Source organism: Labrus bergylta, chromosome 2 (assembly GCF_963930695.1).
Source record: "Labrus bergylta chromosome 2, fLabBer1.1, whole genome shotgun sequence".
NCBI classification, from domain to species: domain Eukaryota; kingdom Metazoa; phylum Chordata; class Actinopteri; order Labriformes; family Labridae; genus Labrus; species Labrus bergylta.
In genome coordinates, this window is record NC_089196.1 from 2,149,867 (window position 1) to 2,169,825 (window position 19,959).

The 19,959-nt window shown below is 44.9% G+C and overlaps 1 protein-coding gene across 1 annotated transcript; it reads right to left on the bottom strand.

The window, feature by feature from the left end:
• Positions 1 to 9,418: 9,418 nt before the first annotated feature.
• On the bottom strand, positions 9,419 to 16,423 carry neff1 (neuronal intermediate filament family member 1). Its single transcript, XM_020636396.3, has 4 exons — positions 15,528 to 16,423; positions 13,047 to 13,367; positions 12,832 to 12,956; positions 9,419 to 11,361 (listed from the first exon to the last, which is right to left on the bottom strand). Exons 1-4 carry the CDS (start codon positions 16,269 to 16,271, stop codon positions 10,983 to 10,985), a joined length of 1,569 nt encoding a protein of 522 aa, XP_020492052.1. The 5' UTR covers positions 16,272 to 16,423; the 3' UTR covers positions 9,419 to 10,982.
• Positions 16,424 to 19,959: the final 3,536 nt, after the last annotated feature.

The window sequence follows — 19,959 nt, forward strand, 5'->3', positions numbered from 1 at the left end:
AAAAGTGTCAAGCTCAAAAATGTACTGAACATAGGAACCTTTCATATCGGGGCACCAGTAGCTCAGTCTGTAGGGACTTGGGTTGGGCACCAGAGGGTCGCCAGTTCAAGTCCCGGTGCGGATCAAGCATGAAAGTTGGTCTGGTAGCTGGAGAGATCACCAAGCACTGCCGAGGTGCCCTTGAGCAAGGCACCAAACCCCCTCCCCACCATGCTGTGGGCCGCTCCATCACTCTGACATCTCTCCCTTAGTCTGCATGTCCATAGGATCCTGTTTGTGTGCATGCTTGCATGTGTGTGTAAATATATATATATATATACTTCAGCCTATGTGTGTGTTGCATGACTACAGAGTGTAAAAAATGAAATTTCAATAAAGAATCAATAAAGTAAAATCTTAAATCTTCATTTGTAATAATTCCTGCCTCTTGCAGATAAAACAGGTATGAACAACACTTTTAAATGTCATCAGACTGTGAAATATTGTGTTTTAAAGGATGCAAAGTCTTAAGAACTTCCCGTATGGTGTTTCACACATGAGAATAATTCAGTCTGAGCTGCTCGTTGATCACAAACAGCAACTCAGGAAGATTTCAGGGGCTCTCCGTCCTGAGATTATATATATAGAAAATATTTAAGAAAACTGAGCTTCTAAAATACTTTGGGTCTATACTACTTTATGTTGTTCATCTGTTTAAAAGATGTCTTGAATACAGTAGTTTATCACGTTCGTTTGCATAAATGAAAATTTGAGCTTTTATTTTGAAGGTGTAGTGTCCGTGTATATTTGTGTATTTTAGCTAACCTGACCCCGTCATCAAAGTCCTCTGACGTCATGGGAGGTGTAGACTATACTGTGTAAACGCTGATTTGTTTGACGCTACCTTGAGTCAGACCTTTTAATTTTAACTTTATCTTTTTTAAATACAACATTAAATACTCAATCGATCTTAAAGTTATATTAGTGTTATATTAATGAGTCTTTATTTGCTGCTAAATACACGACAGAAGGTTTCAAAATAAAACATAACCTTGTTCATCTAAGGTAACTTTATTTGTACTTGTAGGTCGATGTGGTTTACACTGAGTGAGTGAGTCGGCCTCCTTTTACACCAGGTTTCCTTCTACGAGGTTGCAAAATCATGCATAGCACCCTCATTTTAAATTTCTGCACCTTCCATTAAATGGACAAAAAGTAAAGAAAATCAACAAAGAAAGATGAAGAGGATGAACACTGGTTGGAGGGGCCCCAACAGACTCTTGAATCACCACTGGGTGCATGTGACCTGTCTGTTCACATGATGGTCACATACTGTAAACACCTACGCTATTTTTCTTTGCTGTTGCTGGTCACTGTAGCTGCTGCACCCCCTTTAATCTCAGATGCACCCTAAGTCATTTTGATCTTGATCCGGGCCTGTTTCACACCCGTCGACAGCACTGCAGGACAAAACATGACAAAGTGACAACAGTGCTCAAAACTTAAGAGAGGAGCCCCTCAGAAAAAACAAAAAGTAACCCATCAGTAAAAACAAGATAAAAAATAAGAATATAGCACCAATCAGTAAAACATGATGAGTAAAAACAAGATAAAAGAAAGACAAGATAAAAAGTGCAGAGATCAATAATTAATCTATAATTAATCTAAAAATGCTCTGAAAGCATGGCTGCTGTATTATGCCTTGTTCATCTCTCTGATTGACCACTGGGACAAAGCTGTTTTTGTATCTCTTATTTAGTTTCACAGGATGGTTCTTTATACCTACATCTAAACATTTAAAGGTCACATATGCTCCTCCTCTTCTTCAGTTTAAATAAGTGTCAGAGCTCCTCAAAACATGTGTGTGAAGTTTCTTGTTCTAAATCCACTCTGATCCTGTATTTGATCATGTCTATAAACCCCTCTATTTCAGCCCTGCTCAGAACAGGCTGTTTCTGTGTCTGTACCTTTAAATATGTAAATGAGCTGTGTCTGAACACGCCCCCCTCTCTGGAAGGGATTGGGTGTCTCGGTCTTTCTCGCTCCATGTCCTATTGTTTACAGTGAGAAGGCAGACTCAGAGGGCAGAACAAACACCTAGCTGTGGGAGTGTCACCAACCTGGGGGAGGGGCTACTGCCCTTTGTGATGTCATGAAGGGAAAATCTCCAAACGGCCTGTTTGAGCACACATTTTCTGAAAAGTGGAGCAGGCAAAAGACAGAGAGGATGGACTTTTCTCATCATTGGGGGGTTTGTAGATGGATTAGAGACACATATTAGAGTTAGAGAAACATGGAGAATAATATGTGACCTTTAAAGGGTGGGAATCATCTTTAAGTTTCATTTAGATTTGAACAGAACAGTCTTTATCTTGCGCCCCATGTACTGAGGCTGTTGTCCTCCAGGAGGGCAACCTGTGGTTTCTTCCCAGCATGTCAAACCCCACTCTCTCTCTTCCTGATTTCTGACTCTGTCCACCGTCCTGTCTCTAGAATTAAGGCACAAAAAGCTGGAAAATAAACTTTAAGATCAGACCCTAAGATCAGAGCTGCTGTCGACTGTGTTGCTCCCTCTTGTAACACAACCTGTAATTTTCCCCTTTAACACCAAGTGGCAGTAAAAGCTCACTGTAATTGTGTGTGTGTGTGTGTCAGCTCTGTGGCCTGAAAGCAGCCAACAGTTATAAATACTTAATGGCCTACCGCTGTTGCAGCAGCAGTGAAAGGTGGGCGAGCATTGCAGCCTGAATACAACAGTTCAATAAGATCCGACGATGTCGTGTTCACTTCCTGCACAATCAGAGACGAGTGCTGCAGACCGAACTTGAGAACTACAACGAGCAGTGAATAAAAGAGAGTCTGTGTCACCGGTTTTGTTTACCTGCTGGACTCCAGAGCGTGTGTGTCTGTACCTCTGGTGCAGGACGGACGCCACAACAGCTCAGGAGTTGCTCTCACTCTGGTTCTTTTTTTATTCTGGAGCTGGAGTTCAAATCAACAGCACACAGTCATCAGTACTGTAGCTCTGCAAAGGACTCACATCCTCAGCTCTGGAGAGATTTCCTTTGCAGAGGTACCTGCTGTACGAAGGCCAGCTACGCTATGCAGTTACGCTATTTAACCAGCAGGTGGCAACAAAGTAACATAAATATGACAGCCACATCAATTTAGCAGAAATTCAACATAGAAGTTAATTCTAACTCTTGTTTCATCTGCACCACCCTGACAACAATCTACAACACCTGAGGCTTGTTATTGGATAACATTTGGTATTACCATAACGATTATAAAGCCCCCCCCCCAATGCCCCCCTCTCGCTCTCTCTCGCTCTCTGATTGCTCACATCACACACACACACACACACACACACACACACACACACACACGCACACACACACACACACAGAGGACACAGTTGGTGCACACAGATTCATGACTCATCAGGTCATTGCAGCACCACTGAGAAGAGATGATGCGACCTTGTGCAGGTGATGTTTATTATGTTTAAATAAAGACGTTAACGACTAACAAGACGGTTATACATCTGTCACCTTAGCTCACTCACTCTATAATGTTTTTATTATTGTAAGTGTATTGGCTTATAAGTGCAGTATATATGTGACACGTTTAAAAAAGGAATGCTCTGCACTGATTATTTCTCAATTGTCACATTTGTCACACATTTTTGTCAAAACTGCAGCGCTCAGCTGATCTATTTTTTTTAATCTATATTGTGGTATCTACATATTTTTTGTAAATTCTAAATTTTTCTTTTTCTTTTTTTTAAATTTAAATTGTGTACTGTGTTCACTTTTTGTTTGCAATCTTTGCTCTTTGGGGTTAGGGCTGTAACTGCTGTAACACTAAATTTCCCCGTTGTGGGATAAATAAAGGATTATCTTATCTTAATTGATAATATAAATTGACAGTAATAACTTTTAATTCATTGTTTATTTGTTCAATTTGTGTTTTAGCTGTTATTGTTATTTACAACCTTTGATGTTAATGTGCCGTTTGTTCTGTTTCAAATCCTTTATTTGTCCCTGACTGACACCTGGATGACTGAATACAACTCTTTCCTTTTGACTTATTAAAAGAATAAACTGAATGATCATGAAGCCAGTTTTTCTTCTTCTTCAATATCCGTCCTTTAAGTTATGAAACTGAAACTCCTTTAAAAAAAACAAAAAACAGCCATGACTCAGCAACTCTTTGAAAAGCAGAATGTAAGACAAGAATTTAGAAAAATCAAAACTGGTTCAGAATAATCAGCGTGACAAGAAGAAAACCTTCACACCCACCCACATACAGACTCCGACTGCAGTGCTCTGACTCTGTTCTGGGGGGGGGGGGCACTTCATCCTTGCTGCAGTGTGATGCTCGGACGTTGCTGAGCCGTGCTCTGCGCAGCCTGCTGTACATGTACACTCACTGACACAGTGAGGAGGCGCTGTCATGCTGGAAGTGTCCCGTCCTGTGCTGCACAGTCAGTCTGCGTCCCACAGCCCTGTGTGTGTGTGTGTGTGTGTGTGTGTGTGTGTGTGTGTGTGTGTCTGTGTGTGTCGGGGAGACTAAATTTTGGCTGGGACTTCTCAGCTGCTCCCCGAGAACTGCAGGGCTCTGGGACATCTGCAATGCAGAAGTCTATATATAGACATGGAGTTACAGAGAGAGAGAGAGAGAGAGAGAGAGAGAGAGGGAGACAGAGACATGAGGAGAGAGAGAGAGAGAGACATGAGGAGAGAGAGAGAGAGAGAGGAAGTCATGACAGAGAGACACAATGAATGAAAAGCAAGGTTCTTGAACTGAACATGAGCTGGAGACTAACACAGGGCTTACATCTTAAAGCAGCTTTGTGTGTCACATTATTCTCTGAAGACAAATCCTAACTTCTACTACAACACAAGTCATCTCCATATATGCACAAACTAATTTTACCTCCAAAGTCCCCGAAAAACTAAACCACAGAAGAGTCCACGTCTGAGTCTCTGCGTTTAACTCACTTAGGAGAGGAAACAGGATTACATGCCAGTGGACTCCCAGTAACAGGAACAGAGGTGGTTAAATGCTGAGGTTGAGTATTTATTGCTTTTATCTTAAAGGGTCTCAGGAGGGCCCTGGAGGAGGAGGAGGAGGAGGAGGAGGAGGAGGAGGAGGAGGCGAGCGGCTCAATTATGTATGCACCTCCACAACAACAGAATGAGCTGACAGCAGAGCTCGGCACGCACACACACACACACACACACACAAAAGCATGCACGCACACAGCAGCAGCAGCAGCACGGCCAAATCAAGGACGACCCGGCTGTCCGGCCAGCAGCGGGCCACGATCCTTCAGAGCTGTGGGATTGATCAGACTTTTGAATTTTCTATAAATCCGCCCTCTGACACGCTCCCCACATCTGACTCTCTATCAAAAGGGGGTCCAATGTCGAGTCATAACTCTGGTGGTGTCACGGCTAAAGGAGAGAGCATCCATCACACAGAGAGAGGGAGACTCACACTATATACTACCAAGAAGCATTAACTGTATTGATTTACAATCAAGGCAAAATGATGCAATCAGATGAAAGATTGTGGCATTAATGAGTAAATTACACATCAGAGTAAGGCTGCGAGGAGCTGAACCCTGCAGGAGATGTAAAGTAACACTTTCTGCAGACTCTGCAGGGATTGGTGGATCGGACTTCCTATTGACTGTCCTAAGCATGTCCAGAGCAGCAGTAGCAGATTTTGTTGTATCAGGTTGCTTCCTGAAACTCACCTCTGCTCCTTTTCCACCTGATACTCTTGTCGAGAAACATTTGTCCTGGCATCTTTCTAACAGTTTTATTGATCGTCTTTTAGTGCTGATTATGTTTAGCCACTGCGCTCATTATCAGGCCAATACTCACACACACACACACACACACACACACACACACACACACACACACACACACACACACACACACACACACACACACACACACACACACACACACACACAGGTACACACACACACACACACACACACACACACACACACACACACACACACAGGTACACACACACACACACACACACACACACACATACACACACATACAGACACACACACACAGGTACACACACACACACACACACACACACACACAGGTACACACACACACACAGGTACACACACACACACACACAGGTACACACACACACACACACACACACACACACACACACACACACACACAGGTACACACACACACACACACACACACACACAGGTACACACACACACACACACACACACACACACAGGTACACACACACACAAACCACAGAAGAGTCCACGTCTGAGTCTCTGCGTTTAACTCACTTAGGAGAGGAAACAGGATACACACACACACAAACAGTCTCCGGCCGTGATGAAGTTCTTGCTGGTGACAGCTGTGCTGGTGGGCAAGCGTTGGCAGCCGCCATCCATCTTGGCCAGCCCCATCCTTCACCTCTGGGTGCAGGCTGAGATGAGGCTCAACACCCAGAAGACATTATTCAGCCCCACCCAGTAACGATGAGGTATCGACTGCAGCCTGGAGGGAGAGAGACGGCCGTGCATGTGACTGGAGTGAACAGTTCCTGTGACTCTGGGTTAAAGTGAATAAATAAACACCTCCTGCTGTGACGGATGTTGACAAAGAGTCTTCGAGCCAGACATTAACCCTTTGATCTTGTGTTGACTTATAGGGTGAAAAATGACCCGTCGCCATCTTCAACAGCAGCAGAATGAAAACTTAATGATGTTTATTAAACTTGAAATGTGAGTACTGTTCCTACAACGACCCCAACATTATTTAAAGTGAAACACACTGCTCACCAGCAGGATACAAAGGTTGTCTTTAGGGTCATTTTGTCCCAACAGTCAATCAAAAAATCACATTAAAGGAAGATTGTCTAACATGTTCCACATAAATAAATCATAAATCAAGTCTATCCTGTGTAAATGTGTCTCTGAGTCATGGCTGTCTACAATGAGTGAGAAGCTCGAGTCCCACTGGCTGTGTTGTTGTCAGGGCCGTGTTTACATGGACGGGACGGCCGGCTCCTCCCCTTGTGTATAAAAGCTGTTTTAGTCAAGGACTAGAGAGAAGAAGAAGGTCGAGGGTTCGATCCCCAGCTCCTGCAGCCACATGTCCGATGTGACCCTAGGCAAGACACTTAACCCCAAGTTGCTCCTGCTGCTCCGGCGGCAGCGTCTGAATGAGTATGAATGGATGAGTTAATACTGATGGACTCTTTACTCAGCAGCCTCTACCATCAGTGTGTGAATGTGTATGAATGGATGAGTTAATACTGATGGACTCTTTACTCAGCAGCCTCTACCATCAGTGTGTGAATGTGTAGATGTGACCTGTGGTTTAAAAGAGCTTGGAGGAGTCAGAAGATGAGAAAAGAAATATTCAAGATCAAGTCCATTTACCAAATTTTTTCTGACTCCTTCACTCATTCCTCTGACCTGAAACAAGCCTCAACACAAAGGTTAAAAAATTAAGGAAGACGGGTCTTTTGCAGGTGAATGGACAGTATAGACTTGAGCTTGTATATTTCTTTTCTAGTCTTCTGACTACTCAAAGCTCTTTTACACCGCAGGTCACAATCAATTAATCATTATTTGTATAGCGCCAATTCATAACAAGTGTTATCTGGAGACGCTTTACAAAAGAAAATATGGGATTATAAGCAGGAAGGTTTTCTTCTTTGTACTCTTCATGTTCCTGTTGTCCACAAACGCCGCTGATGAAGCAGTGGGAGCAACTGTCTTGTCCTTGGGCAAGACTTGCCCAAGGACACATTGCACATGTGCAGGAGCTGGGGGATCGAACCCCCGACCTTCCACGGTATTGCAAGAAAGTTTGACTTTCCACGCATTCCCACTCCTTTATCTCTTGCAGTGGGTTAGCCAGACTTTTCTGACTGGGGTGTCTGAACATGGCCACTGACTTCTGCAGTGTTAGGAAGGCGCACATGTAGAGGAATGTAAATCCTTTATTTACCCTTTTCTATCTCCATTATAAAGAGTCAACATTTAGATCAACCCACCACCAACTTCTCCATGAAACATTACAACCCACATTTCTGATATTATTCAACCAATCAGATGAAGAGTTGTGCAGCACTTCTAAATGTTCCCTGCAAATCACAAGATGTACAAAAGCTTCTTTTTTTTTTCAGCTGAGACGTTGATGGATTCTGCTCCTTTCAAACACCGGTTCTATCTCCCACAGCAGACTTCATCCCCGGTGATGACTCGGCCTCCACCTCTTCATCCCCTTCAGGTCCCTCAGCCCTGACCTTTGCGGTCTTCATGACTCCTGCCAGATTGATTTTCAAGACCCCCCCCCACACACCCCCTCTAGAAAGTAACAACCCTGAATACATGTGTTCTTGTATGGTGAACATAGATCGGACAGTTTGAAGTCTTCTTGCATTAGTGCTTATCATTCATGATTTAACTGACAGGAGACCACAACATCAGTCAGTCCAAGTGTAGTCTGAGACCGGGTGCACGTTGGTATCAGTCAGGGTGAAAATAGTGAGAGCGGTTAATTCATCATATGAAGAGTGGACAATGGATGCAGAAGTTAAAGTGCACATAGTGAACAGTTTTGAAATCAGTTCTCTATGACGTTACAGTCTTTTAAAGGTTTATGAAAAGTCATAAATGTCGTCACTGTAAGAAGTCTGAGTCATTGGAAACTCTCAGTCGGATGGTAAATAAGAAATGATCATGTTCAGGGCTTCTGTTGGTCGTCTCTAAACCCAGAGGTTGGTGGTTAGAATCTGCAGGGTGGGTGAGAGTATTGAACTAAAGCTCAGGTTTTAAAAGGTTGATATCAAGCTGAGTCATTTGTTAAACTTCATGTACGTAAAGGAGGCCGTAACAACGGGCAGGACACTTAACCCCTGATGGTTCCTTGTGGTAAAGCCAGCAGTGTGTGAATATTTATGACTGAGCCCATCGTATAGATGGATTAATACTGATGGTCACTTTACATAGCAGCCTCTTCAGTAAGTGTACATGGGGGAATCGACCATCAATCAATCTTTAGATTACAGTTTAGTAAATGTAATCTCAAGACACTTTACAAAAAGCTGGAAAGGTGGAGTGGAGTGCTCACTGTGGGCAGCCCCTTCACTCTGAGACCTCTCCATTAGTGCATGTCCATAGGATCCTGTTTGTGCACATGTCTGTGTGTTTCAGACTATGTTTGTGTAGCATGTTCATTAAACATAGTGTAAAAAACAAATTTCCCCTCGCGGGATTAATAAATGATTAAGTATTATATAAAATGTAAAAATGTTTACCAAAATGTAAATTATTCTGAAGCTTTGTAAAAGTATTTCACACTTTGTTATTTTGCTTTGCACTTCCTGTCTCCTGACATTAATGACTCAGACATGACGGTTTGGTTAATAAATGTCTTTATTTGGCTTTGAGAGGAAATAATCACTACATTCAGTCACAGTTGCACAGAAGAGGTCTGAAAAGTGTCAGCGCTCCTCAGACTCCCCCAGAAACAAGTGAGATGCAGGTGAAGACATGTTTTTTATTTGAACTTTCAGTCATGGTTAAGGCAAGTTTTTTCTTTTTCCTTTTTTTAAATTTTTTTTAAATTGAACACACAACAAGCAAAAACATCTATCCCATCCAGCAGAGATTCAAGCTCCGAGAGTCAGGCCATGCATTCATGCCCGTTGGTTGATTCATTCGTCGTCTCGAGAGGAAAACGCTCAGGGGGGCGAGCGAGAAATGAAACACAGCAGTGACATGACAACCAATCAGGCCGGAGTGAGAGAAGGGGGGGGGGGGGGGGGTAAAAATAGCCCTTATATGCGACTCTGTACACTACAGCCATGACCCCTGTTGGCCCCACCTGCCACTTACAGTTTGAGCTGAGGGCCGTCAGTGTCACCATCAGCTGCCTGACACCGACAGCCACTCGCTCGCCGCCATCTTGTCTCCTTTATTTAGCGAAATTAAACAAAAACGAGGAGGAGGAGGTCGGTTCTAAGGAAGTAGCAGAATTTCATCGACAAATGAATCAATCAAAGGGGAGGGGGCCGGGCGGGGGGAGGGGGGATATTTCATATTCCCCAAAAACAAATAAAAGGATATATAGCGGCAATTTAAAACTCTACATTTTTCATTCACAAAAGATGCACGGAAAAGTGGCGGCACCCTCCGTGCACGTTTTCTACACACAGTGATTCAGAGCTCCGAGTAGCTGTTATTGCCGTGCGGTGACAGTGCGGGGACCTTTAATGGAAGGTGGTACATTTCATTTTGTCGTGGCGGAGATGAGATGAGTGGGGAGAGTGACAGAGAGGAGGAGGAGTCAAAGATTTGGCAGGCGGTGTGGAAAGCATTCAGCTTACAGCTCAAATAGAAGCAGAATTTGTATTTTTCAGAAACGAGCTGGTGGAGGTTCAGTCTGCGATACGACCTTTGACCTGCGATACTCCCCCAACTTTTATATGTAAAATTAACAAATAGCACCGTAAAAGTTGGACCGGCTGTTACTCATGCTCCGAGATCTGTGCGTTTCTCTTTTGAGTTTGTGTGCTGATAATATAGTTTACTTTTCAACATTTTGATTGCTCTGAATGTTAACGTCGTCATCGTTGATGGCACATTCACTGGATGATCAGATGGAAGGGAAAAAAACGGAGTTGTGACATTGATGCTAACTTTCAACGAGCTCTGCAGAGGAAGAAGAGGAGGATTTACGTCCTTCCTTCTTTCCCATCTTTTTTCTGCTCCTTCTGCTAAAGTTTGACCTAATCACGTCTGAGTAACAGAGCCAACAGAGACAGAAAAACACAAGATGTGTCTGGAGTGTGTGTGTGTGTGTGTGTGTGTGTGTGTGTGTGTGTGTGTGTGACAGAGAGGATGTGATCAGATCCACAGAGGTGATTGATGGGATGAGGGATGTGTTACTGATAATGCTGATGAAGATGACACAAGCTGTTTAGCTCTTGCTGGTCTTGCCGGCAGGGGTCTCCTTCTCCTTCTTTTTCTCGTCCTTCTCTTTCTCCTCCTTCACCTTCTCTTCCTCCTGGTCCTGCTCGTCTCCCTCGTCCTGGTCGTCTCCTTCCTCCTGGTCGTCTCCCTCCTCCCCATTCTCTTCTCCCTCGTCTCCCTCCTCCTCATTCTCCTCTCCCTCCTCTTCCTCCTCTTCCTCGCCCTCCTCTTCCTCCTGCTCCTCCTCCTCCGGCTTGGCCTCGGACTTCCTGTAGGCTCCCAGGGAGTAGCTGCGGGACGACATGTAGGAGAAGCCGGGGTAGCCGGACTGGACCATGGCTCCGCTCACAGAGCTGAGGCGGCACTCCTCACCTTCCAGCAGCTTCCTGCACAGACAGAGAGGGAGACAGACAGAGGCAACAAGATGATGTCACCTCCAGTCGGGTTCTGTTTCTATAATTATCTCAGCGTATCTCTCCTGGGGGATCGAATGTCTCCAGAGCGTCTGAGGTCACATGATCAGAGATGCTGAGTAATATTATCTGCAGGTTTCATATAGTTGTAAGAAATGATCAGTTACCAATAAAGAGTGATTGGACTGTTATTACCAGCTGCCTTTACCTTTAATTCATGACTTTATTGTGTTCATGAGGTCCCTGATCACAACCAGGTAATAAGTTCTGTGCATCTTAAAAACCAGACGACCTTTCTAAAAATCCTTCGACTAAAACAGACTGTGGGTAAATGTTTAATTTATAATCTACTGAAGTGTTAACAAGACTTTTAAAGATAAGACGAGAACAAAAGTTTGACATGAAGTTCTCATCTAGCAAATAAAATCTTAAAGGAAGACTGTGAGACATGTTCCACATAAATATCTCATAAATCCAGTGTCTCCTGTGTAAATGTGTCTCTGAGTCATGACTGTCTACAATGAGGGAGAAGCTCGAGTCCCACTGGCTGTGTTGTTGTTAGAGCCGTGTTTACATGGACGGGACGGCCGGCTCCTCCCCTTGTGTATAAAAGCTGTTTTAGTCAAGAACTAGAGAGAAGAAGAAGAACATACTCACTGATTATTTGGATGTTAGTAAGAGTTTTTAGATCATGCTCATTCTGTGTCAGTTTACATGAAATGTGAAGCTACAAGCTAACATTAGCATGCTAACACAACAATGCAGCTCGAGACAAGGACAATTTTGTCCACCGCTTGCACTAAACTCCTTTGTGTGAACACAAAGGGAGGGGCTGGAGGAGGGCGAGGCTTCAGTATGGAGGAGGTGTTGCCAAACAGCATTTTTTTATGATTAATGCTGGTGTTCAAGGGCGAAATCTACTGGATCAAAAAAGTCACACATTCTTCCTTTAAAGTTGCAACATTTCCCATGATGATTCTGGCAAATTAATTTAATTCACAGTTAAAATAATATTTTCATCAATTCTATTTAAGTAAAAGTTTGAATCTAATTTCTGTTTTATTCTACTGATGAGGTGTCGTGTGGGTGAAAGCTGAACATGCAGCGCTGCAGGTGGAGCGCTCACTTTCAGTCAGAGAAACATGAAGAGACAAAGCACATATAGATACTGTAGGGCTTTCACACATGCAGAAAACTCCTAAAAAAAACTATTTTCTTCCAGCCTCCTCGTATTTATTCTGCAGAAAGTCAGAGTGATCTGATGTGAGAACACAGCAGGATACAATCAGGAGAATTCACCTGGAGCCAGTGGGAGGGGGTGGTGACGATTATTCCCTGTGACCATTATGATTCTGGACATTAAACTTTTAAAGACCCTAAACAGGGCACATGGACCAGTCTCCTAATCTAGTATTTGCTGCATTGTTTTTTTATGTGGCCCACCTGTAGGCAGCAATCTCGATGTCCAGCGCCATTTTGACATTCAACAGGTCCTGGTATTCACGGAGGTGACGGGACATTTCTCCTTTGGTGCTGCGGAGAGCGCCCTCCAGCTGCTGGATGGTATCCTGTGAATACATGAAAACCCTGTGGTCAGAGGCACTGAGACTGATTTAATAAATAGAACTTGATTAAATCATAAAACAACATTCACACACCTGCATCTCTCCCATTTCATTGTTATGGCGATCCTCCATCTCGGCGATCTGCCTCTCCAGAGCCTCGTTGTGGCCCCTGAGGGACTCGATCTCCAGGGTGCGGGACTGCACCTGCCTGCGGTACTCGCTCAGCTCCTCCTTGGAGTGCTTGACGGCGTCCTGGTTGCGGGCGGCCGCCTCAGTCACGCTGGCAAACTTGGAGCGGTACCAGTCCTCGGCCTGGGCCTGGTTCCTGGCGGACAGGTTCTCATACTGAGCCCGGATGTCCTTCAGGGCTGCAGTCAGGTCCGGTTTACTTACTGTGTCCATCTCCACAGACACCTGGATGTAGCAGAGGGGGGCGACAGAAGAGTGTTATTAAATAAAATACTTTTTTTTGTTTTAGACAAATTAGTTAACTCTGCAAAAAAATGCAGTTTAAAACTTAAAGTATGTAACTCTGACCTCTAGTGGTCAAAACGGGTACTGCAGTCCAAATTCTAAACATTGTAGAGAGCTGTCTCTCCCTCTCCTCTCTAGAGTCGATGCTCTCACAGGTCACCATGTGGTGGACTCTGAAGCTTCAGTGTTTATCCAGCTCTGCATGGGTCTGTAAACCTTTCTGTGTTCTAACCTCTCTCCATTTTTCAAAATCATCTCCAATATTGATCCTAGTTTGAGCACGTTTCTGCTCGTGGAGCTTATTAGAAACATGCAGAGGCTTTTTAGGTCGGGTACAATCACTTCTATCTGAATCACTTCTCTTGACCGCTTCCATCACTGCAACACCTGTTGACCTGATAACTGCTCTCATATCTGACAAACAGAGGGGTGTCCTAAACGGCCGTGTGGGGTGTGTCTTAAAACTGTCTACCTTCTCTGGTCCAAACAAATCCAGAGCATTCAGGAGCAGAATCTAAAGTTAGAAGGAGGACATACTGGCTGCTGCATTGTTGTCAGAGAAGCCAGCACTTAAAAGAATACTCATTACTTTGCAGCATGCAATATGATGACCCTTGATTTATAAGAGAGAACTTTGAGTGCAGAATTCAAAGAGCCTGAATATCTTCGTGCATCTCTGTTGAGCAGCTGACTGTATTTATGACTTTTCTTTTAACAGTAGCTTCTCCAACACTCTGCAATTGGATGACAGAAATCAGCAATGTTGTTGGAATCTCCTTAACAATAATGTATTATGCAATCCTATAATTGAACTCTTTGAAATTGTCTTAGTTGTTAAAATCCATTTTTTAATACACGTGCAGCACAGTTTCTTTCTGCTGGTGGTGACACATACATATATGTATATGGTGAGCTGAGTTGCAGTCCTGGTGAGGTGGACTGCTGCAGGACTGATGAATCGACTGCTGACTCAGGCTTCTCTGCTGCATGGTGAAAGCTGTGCTTGTCAATAGCTTACATTGCAATCCTATTCCCTCCAGAGAGGAGGAGGAGGAAACCCTGGAGAGATCTACCCGGCAACCATCAGCCCTCTCTGCATGGCTTAGCCCCACACCACCATCAATAAATTGATTTCTGCACCAAAGTTGCCGTAAAAAAAATTGCTGTTGTCTTCTCTTAGAGAAATATATTTGTACACGGATCGATGTTATTGATCATTTTAAACTTTAAACATGTCCAACTAAAAGAGTCTCATCATCAACAACAACAAAAAAAACAATAGGTGGTGCACCTCACAGGGTTGATGTTGCATGCTCCCCTTGGGAAGACCACACCCCTGGATTATGCGATATTTCTGCGCAACCCCCCCCCCCCCCCCCCCCCCCCCCCCCTCCTCCTCCTCCTCCCCCCATGCCTCCTCTCCTTACCTCCTTGGATGAAAACACCAACAGTACCCCCCCTTCCCCCCTCAATAAAACTTTGGCTTTCTAACAGCGGGGTCTGCCAAAGTCTGTAATGACCTTGTTTGATTATTTACATGAAACTCTCATTATTTCACCGCAGAGAAAAACAATGTAATGATGCTCTTTGAAAGAAAACAGTATGAACGACTTTCAAAGTTCGCATGGGGGGAGGGGGGGGGGGGCGTGACGGAGCTTCGCGGGACACTTGAGACCCCTAAAAATGAATTTGCGGAGGAGGAGGAGGGAGAGGGACAGCGTTCGGTGCTGAAACGGAACTGCAGTGTCATTAATTATCCAACTGCGCAGTTTCTCAGTTGAGGAGGACAGAGTATGTCGTGCTCACAGGAAAAACACTTAGTGTAGCCAAATAAAATGATTCACCCTGAGGTGACTAAAGGTTATTTGATTTATGGAATACCAGTTATTACCGGCAGCTACACTAAACTGTTTTTAACTGCGTAGACTTTCTTAACCAATGGGGGGGCTGTGAATGGCATCACGGGGTCAAAGTTTAGTTAAGTCAGAAAAAAGAGCTACTTATGATGTATGGACGTGACAAAAACACTGAAGGACGTAAGGATAAGTAGTGATTAATAATAAATCTGAGCAGGTCACCACGACACGGTGAGAGGAGTACCTGAGTGGCCTGCAAAGACGCCTGCATCTCCTGCAGCTCCTCTTCGTGAACTTTCCTGAGGAAGGCGATCTCGTCCAGCAGCGCCTCAACTTTCTTCTCCAGCTCGAGGCGCGCCAGGGTGGCGTCGTCCACGTCCTTCCGGTATCCCTTCAGAGTGTTCTCCGCCTCCTCCCGCAGCCTGCTCTCCTCCTCCAGCTTCTCCCTCACGCCCTCCAGCGTGTCGTTCATCTGCACGCAGTCCACGTGCATCTGGCTCTTCTCGTGGGTCAGCTCCTCCACGCGGGCCCGCAGCTCGCGGATCTCCTGCTCGTAGAGCTCGTGCAGGCGCGAGGGCTCGTTGTTGCGCTGGCGCAGCATCGTGACCTCCGCCTCCAGGACTTTGTTCTGCTGCTCCAGGTTGTGCACCTTCTCGATGAAGGACACGAAGCGGTCGTTGAGGCCTTGCAGCTGCTCCTTCTCGTTGGTGCGGATGATCTTGAGCTCGTTGGTGACCGCGGTGGACTGGGTCAGGTCCATCGAGTCCTGCATGGAGGAGAAGACGCGGCCGGGCGCCCCGGACCTGCGGTAGGTGGCGGAGGACATCACGGAGGGTGAACCGTAGGTGCGGTGACTGCTGCGGTATCCTGCGGGGTGCAGGCGGGACGGGCTGCTGCTGCTGCCCATACCGACGCGGCCGGACCGGGGGGCATCTCCGAAGATCTTCCTGTAGGAGCTGCTGCTGTAAATGTCGCTGGAGTAACTCATGTTTCCTTCACTTTGGTATCCGGTCCTGGTGCTCTGTACGGGAGAGAGAGAGAGAGAGAGAGAGAGAGCGAGAGAGAGAGAGAGTGTGAGGGTGAGGGTGTGTGTGAGAGAGAGAGAGAAAGTGAGATGCGAGTGAAGTCTGGCCAGGACAGGTGCTTTTATAGTGAAGGAGGGCGCGCATCATTTGACGCAAGGACAGCAGAAGAAGAGGGGAAACCTGCAAGCTTTTGCAGAAAGCCTCCGCCCTCTGGGGAGACACGAAATCACTCATGCAGCTCCTCGCTCCAGCCTTGTAGCTCAGGCATCAACACACACAGCAGCCCTGAATGAACACGTTGTGTAACGCGCTTTTTAACCAGCATATATTGAACTTTTCATTAAGTTACACCCTCACGTCCTCCTTTCATATGCAACCAAAGACACTTGATAATAAAATCACACGTGTAATCTCATTTCCCCCTGCACATGTTCTCCCTCAGGACTGTCTCATGTTACCCCCCCAGTCCATACTGTCCACTGTCATTGCAGTTTTTTCTTTGCTGTCCCAGCAGAAAGCCAGAACAGGGATCGATGTATAGAGCTGTGCGCCGGGAGTGTTGTTGTGGTGCTGCAGTCTCTGCATCCAGCCACACTCATCCCCCCGACCTCTGCAATATCGGAATACAGGATGAGGCTGATTAAAGATGTCCGATTCACATCATCATCAGTCTCATCTGCAAGCCCCGAGAAGTGGAAATCGCGAGTGATGGATAGTAGTAAGTTAGAGATATGATCCTCTGTCCTGTTGGACGGCATCCTATTAGATCACAACTTAAATTTAGACGAAATTAAACAATGTGAAGTTATGTCCTAAACGGAAACACACTGCAGCAGCAGCAGCACGGGAAACAAGTAACTTAAAATGTGTGTAAAGCCCGGGTAAACAACAGAGGATTAAAGTGTATCTTTTATATTACATGTAAACCTCTGAGATGAAAACAATAACTGTGGTCCTTGGTGAGCTGTGAGCATTCAGTATTCAGTCTCTGTAGGTCACATAAAGACCTGTGTGTGTGTGTGTGTGTGTGTGTGTGTGTGTGTGTGTGTGTGTGTGTGTGTGTGTGTGTGTGTGTGTGGCCTTTGTGTGTGTGTGTGTGTGTGTGCTGCGCAGAGCTGCTGTCGCTGGCCTTGGTGCTGATCCCGACTGGAGGCGTGCAGGAGAGGGACAACGCCCCTGCGAAGGAGAGAGCTGCCACCCACCCACAGGACTGCAGCCCCCACCACCTCTCCCTACAGCAGCACACACAACAAGGCGCCTCGGTGCTCCTATTTACACCGCGTGTGTGGAAAATAGCCCAAGACAACACACCCACTGCCAAGTCATCACCTCACACCCGTTCTGATGCTAGTTTCACAACAGGATTCAAGTAATGGCTTTTAATGCTGCTTCTCCCAAAACAACATAGTCCTGATGGTAACAGCAGTCACCTCATTATTCAGCCTTAAGGCCTGAAGTCACACACGACTTTGACAGTGTTTGCATAGATAGATAGATGGACGGCCACTAGGGGGCGCTTCAGCATCAGCGGTCCCTCACACGTCCTGCAGACCTCAGCTGTTACTTTGCTGTTGTATCTCCTTCATGCATTTAAAATAAATGATCAACTCATTAGCTTCACCCAGATAACATCTTTTCCCGCCTGTGCCTTGCAGGACTTTTCTCTTCCCTCGAGGTGAGAATAATCAGTTTCATGGAGGTTTGGATTGAACTGTGTGACTGATCGGAGGGTGCACTCAGGGGTGTGTCCAGACTTTTTTTTTTTTGACTGGGGTGGACCAACTGGGGCTCTGACGCCTGCAGGGCGTGGCCTGAAGTGGGATGTGTGCACAAACACAAGCGCACAAATAAAAATGAGTGATTTACTCTTTCTAACTTCAACTATCATAGTATCTACTTTATAACACAAGATAATGGAAACATAAATATCCTGTTATCTTAAATCTTTAATGACACAAAAAGAGGACGCTTGTACATCCATTATCTTTCACTGGTTTTCCAAAATGCATGCAAATTCTGCACACTGTCTTACGTACAAAAAGACATTCATTGGTGATGTTTCGGTCTTGACAGTGTGCATAACTTTCCTATACTGCACCTATAACTCAGAATAGTTGTTTCAGCCTCTGACAGGGCAAACAGCCAATCACAGTTTAGGATTTTTGGGGTGTCACCTGAGGTGGCTTATGATTTGTCCCGAGGTCGAGGATGAAGCTCAGGGGCGACCGAGGCTTTTGAGTAGCAGCGCCAAAGCTCTCCACATGTTGGTCTGTCCCACACACTGCCTGTTTTTAAAACATGGCTTTAAGCTCTGGTTGAGAGACTGCTCTTATTCTTTTTTTATTCCTTCATATTTGTCTGAACACTTTTACTTTTTCATGTCCTGTTGTTTTCACATCGCTCTGTGTTTATTGTGTCTTTATTATGTTTGGTTTAAATGTGCTTTATGAACACATTTGGATCGGATACTAACAGGACAATATAAAGTTTGACTCGGACATAAAACCATGCATTCAAGTCCAGCCTGAGACTCTCATGTTCCTGTCAGCCCCAGAGGTCACTCGTTTAGTCAGTCTCCAGGATGTTAAGCTGCAGGGCATCACAAAAAAACAATACACAAACACACCGCATACTGAAGGTTAACTCCTCCCACCTTCTGTTTCTGCTACAAGGTGAGGTGGTCAAACTTCACAGACTAAACACTGTTGAGTTTTTCACAACAAAAAAGTCATCACTGAATGCACACCTCTACAGATAGTGTGCATGTTATGATATGTTATGTTATGTTATGTTATGCGTGAGTGTGTGTGTTTGAGGGAGCTTATTTTATCCTGACCAAACTGACCATTTTGACCATCTGTGGTGCAAAAAGTTCCTCTTTTTTTAAAGAGGGAGGAAGCCAGTGACTCAGCAGGAAAAGAAATGACTCGACTGTTATGTCTCTGGCTCAGTGTCAGCGTCCCAGACAAACCAGTAACAGGACACACTCCAAATGTTTTCATCTTATTCTTCTGAAAACATCACATCCCCCGTTTACAGTTAATGTTCAATCTGTATTCAGTCAGACAACGTAAACACAAGTTATATGAAACTGCACCCTGAGCTGACTCTCAGGTCACAGCTTCAGTTTGCACTGATACTCAACTTATATATCATGATTGAAATGACAAATTAGAACTTTGTTTGTATCCCTCAGTAGCCCCTTCAATGCCTTTTGCATCCAGTTCGTGCAGCTGGTCTGTTTCAGAGGACACACTGCGGTGCAGCCATTAAACAGGCAGGCGGCGCTGTTACAGCAGCAGAGACAGAAAGCAGGGTTGTCAGGGTTTGTGGCGTTTTGCAAATGGAGGAACAAGTGTGATGATTAATGGAAACAGAGCCTCTGAAATCAATCTACTCTGTGTGTGTGTAAAAAAGGTCAAAAACACACAAAAAGGCTTTCAGTGCAAAGCACGTGGGCACTTCAGAGCCTTAGAGAGAGAGTCAGAAGCGAGCCGGTGCATGGAGCGGAAGTTCATGAAAACAGACACTTTTTTAGATCTTTAGTTATTGTGAACATACTTTAGTAGGTACATAGATTAAATATATGAACCCCAAAAAGGGCAGAATATGGGCCCATTAATAAGTCAATAACTTCCTGTTTTTGTCTTG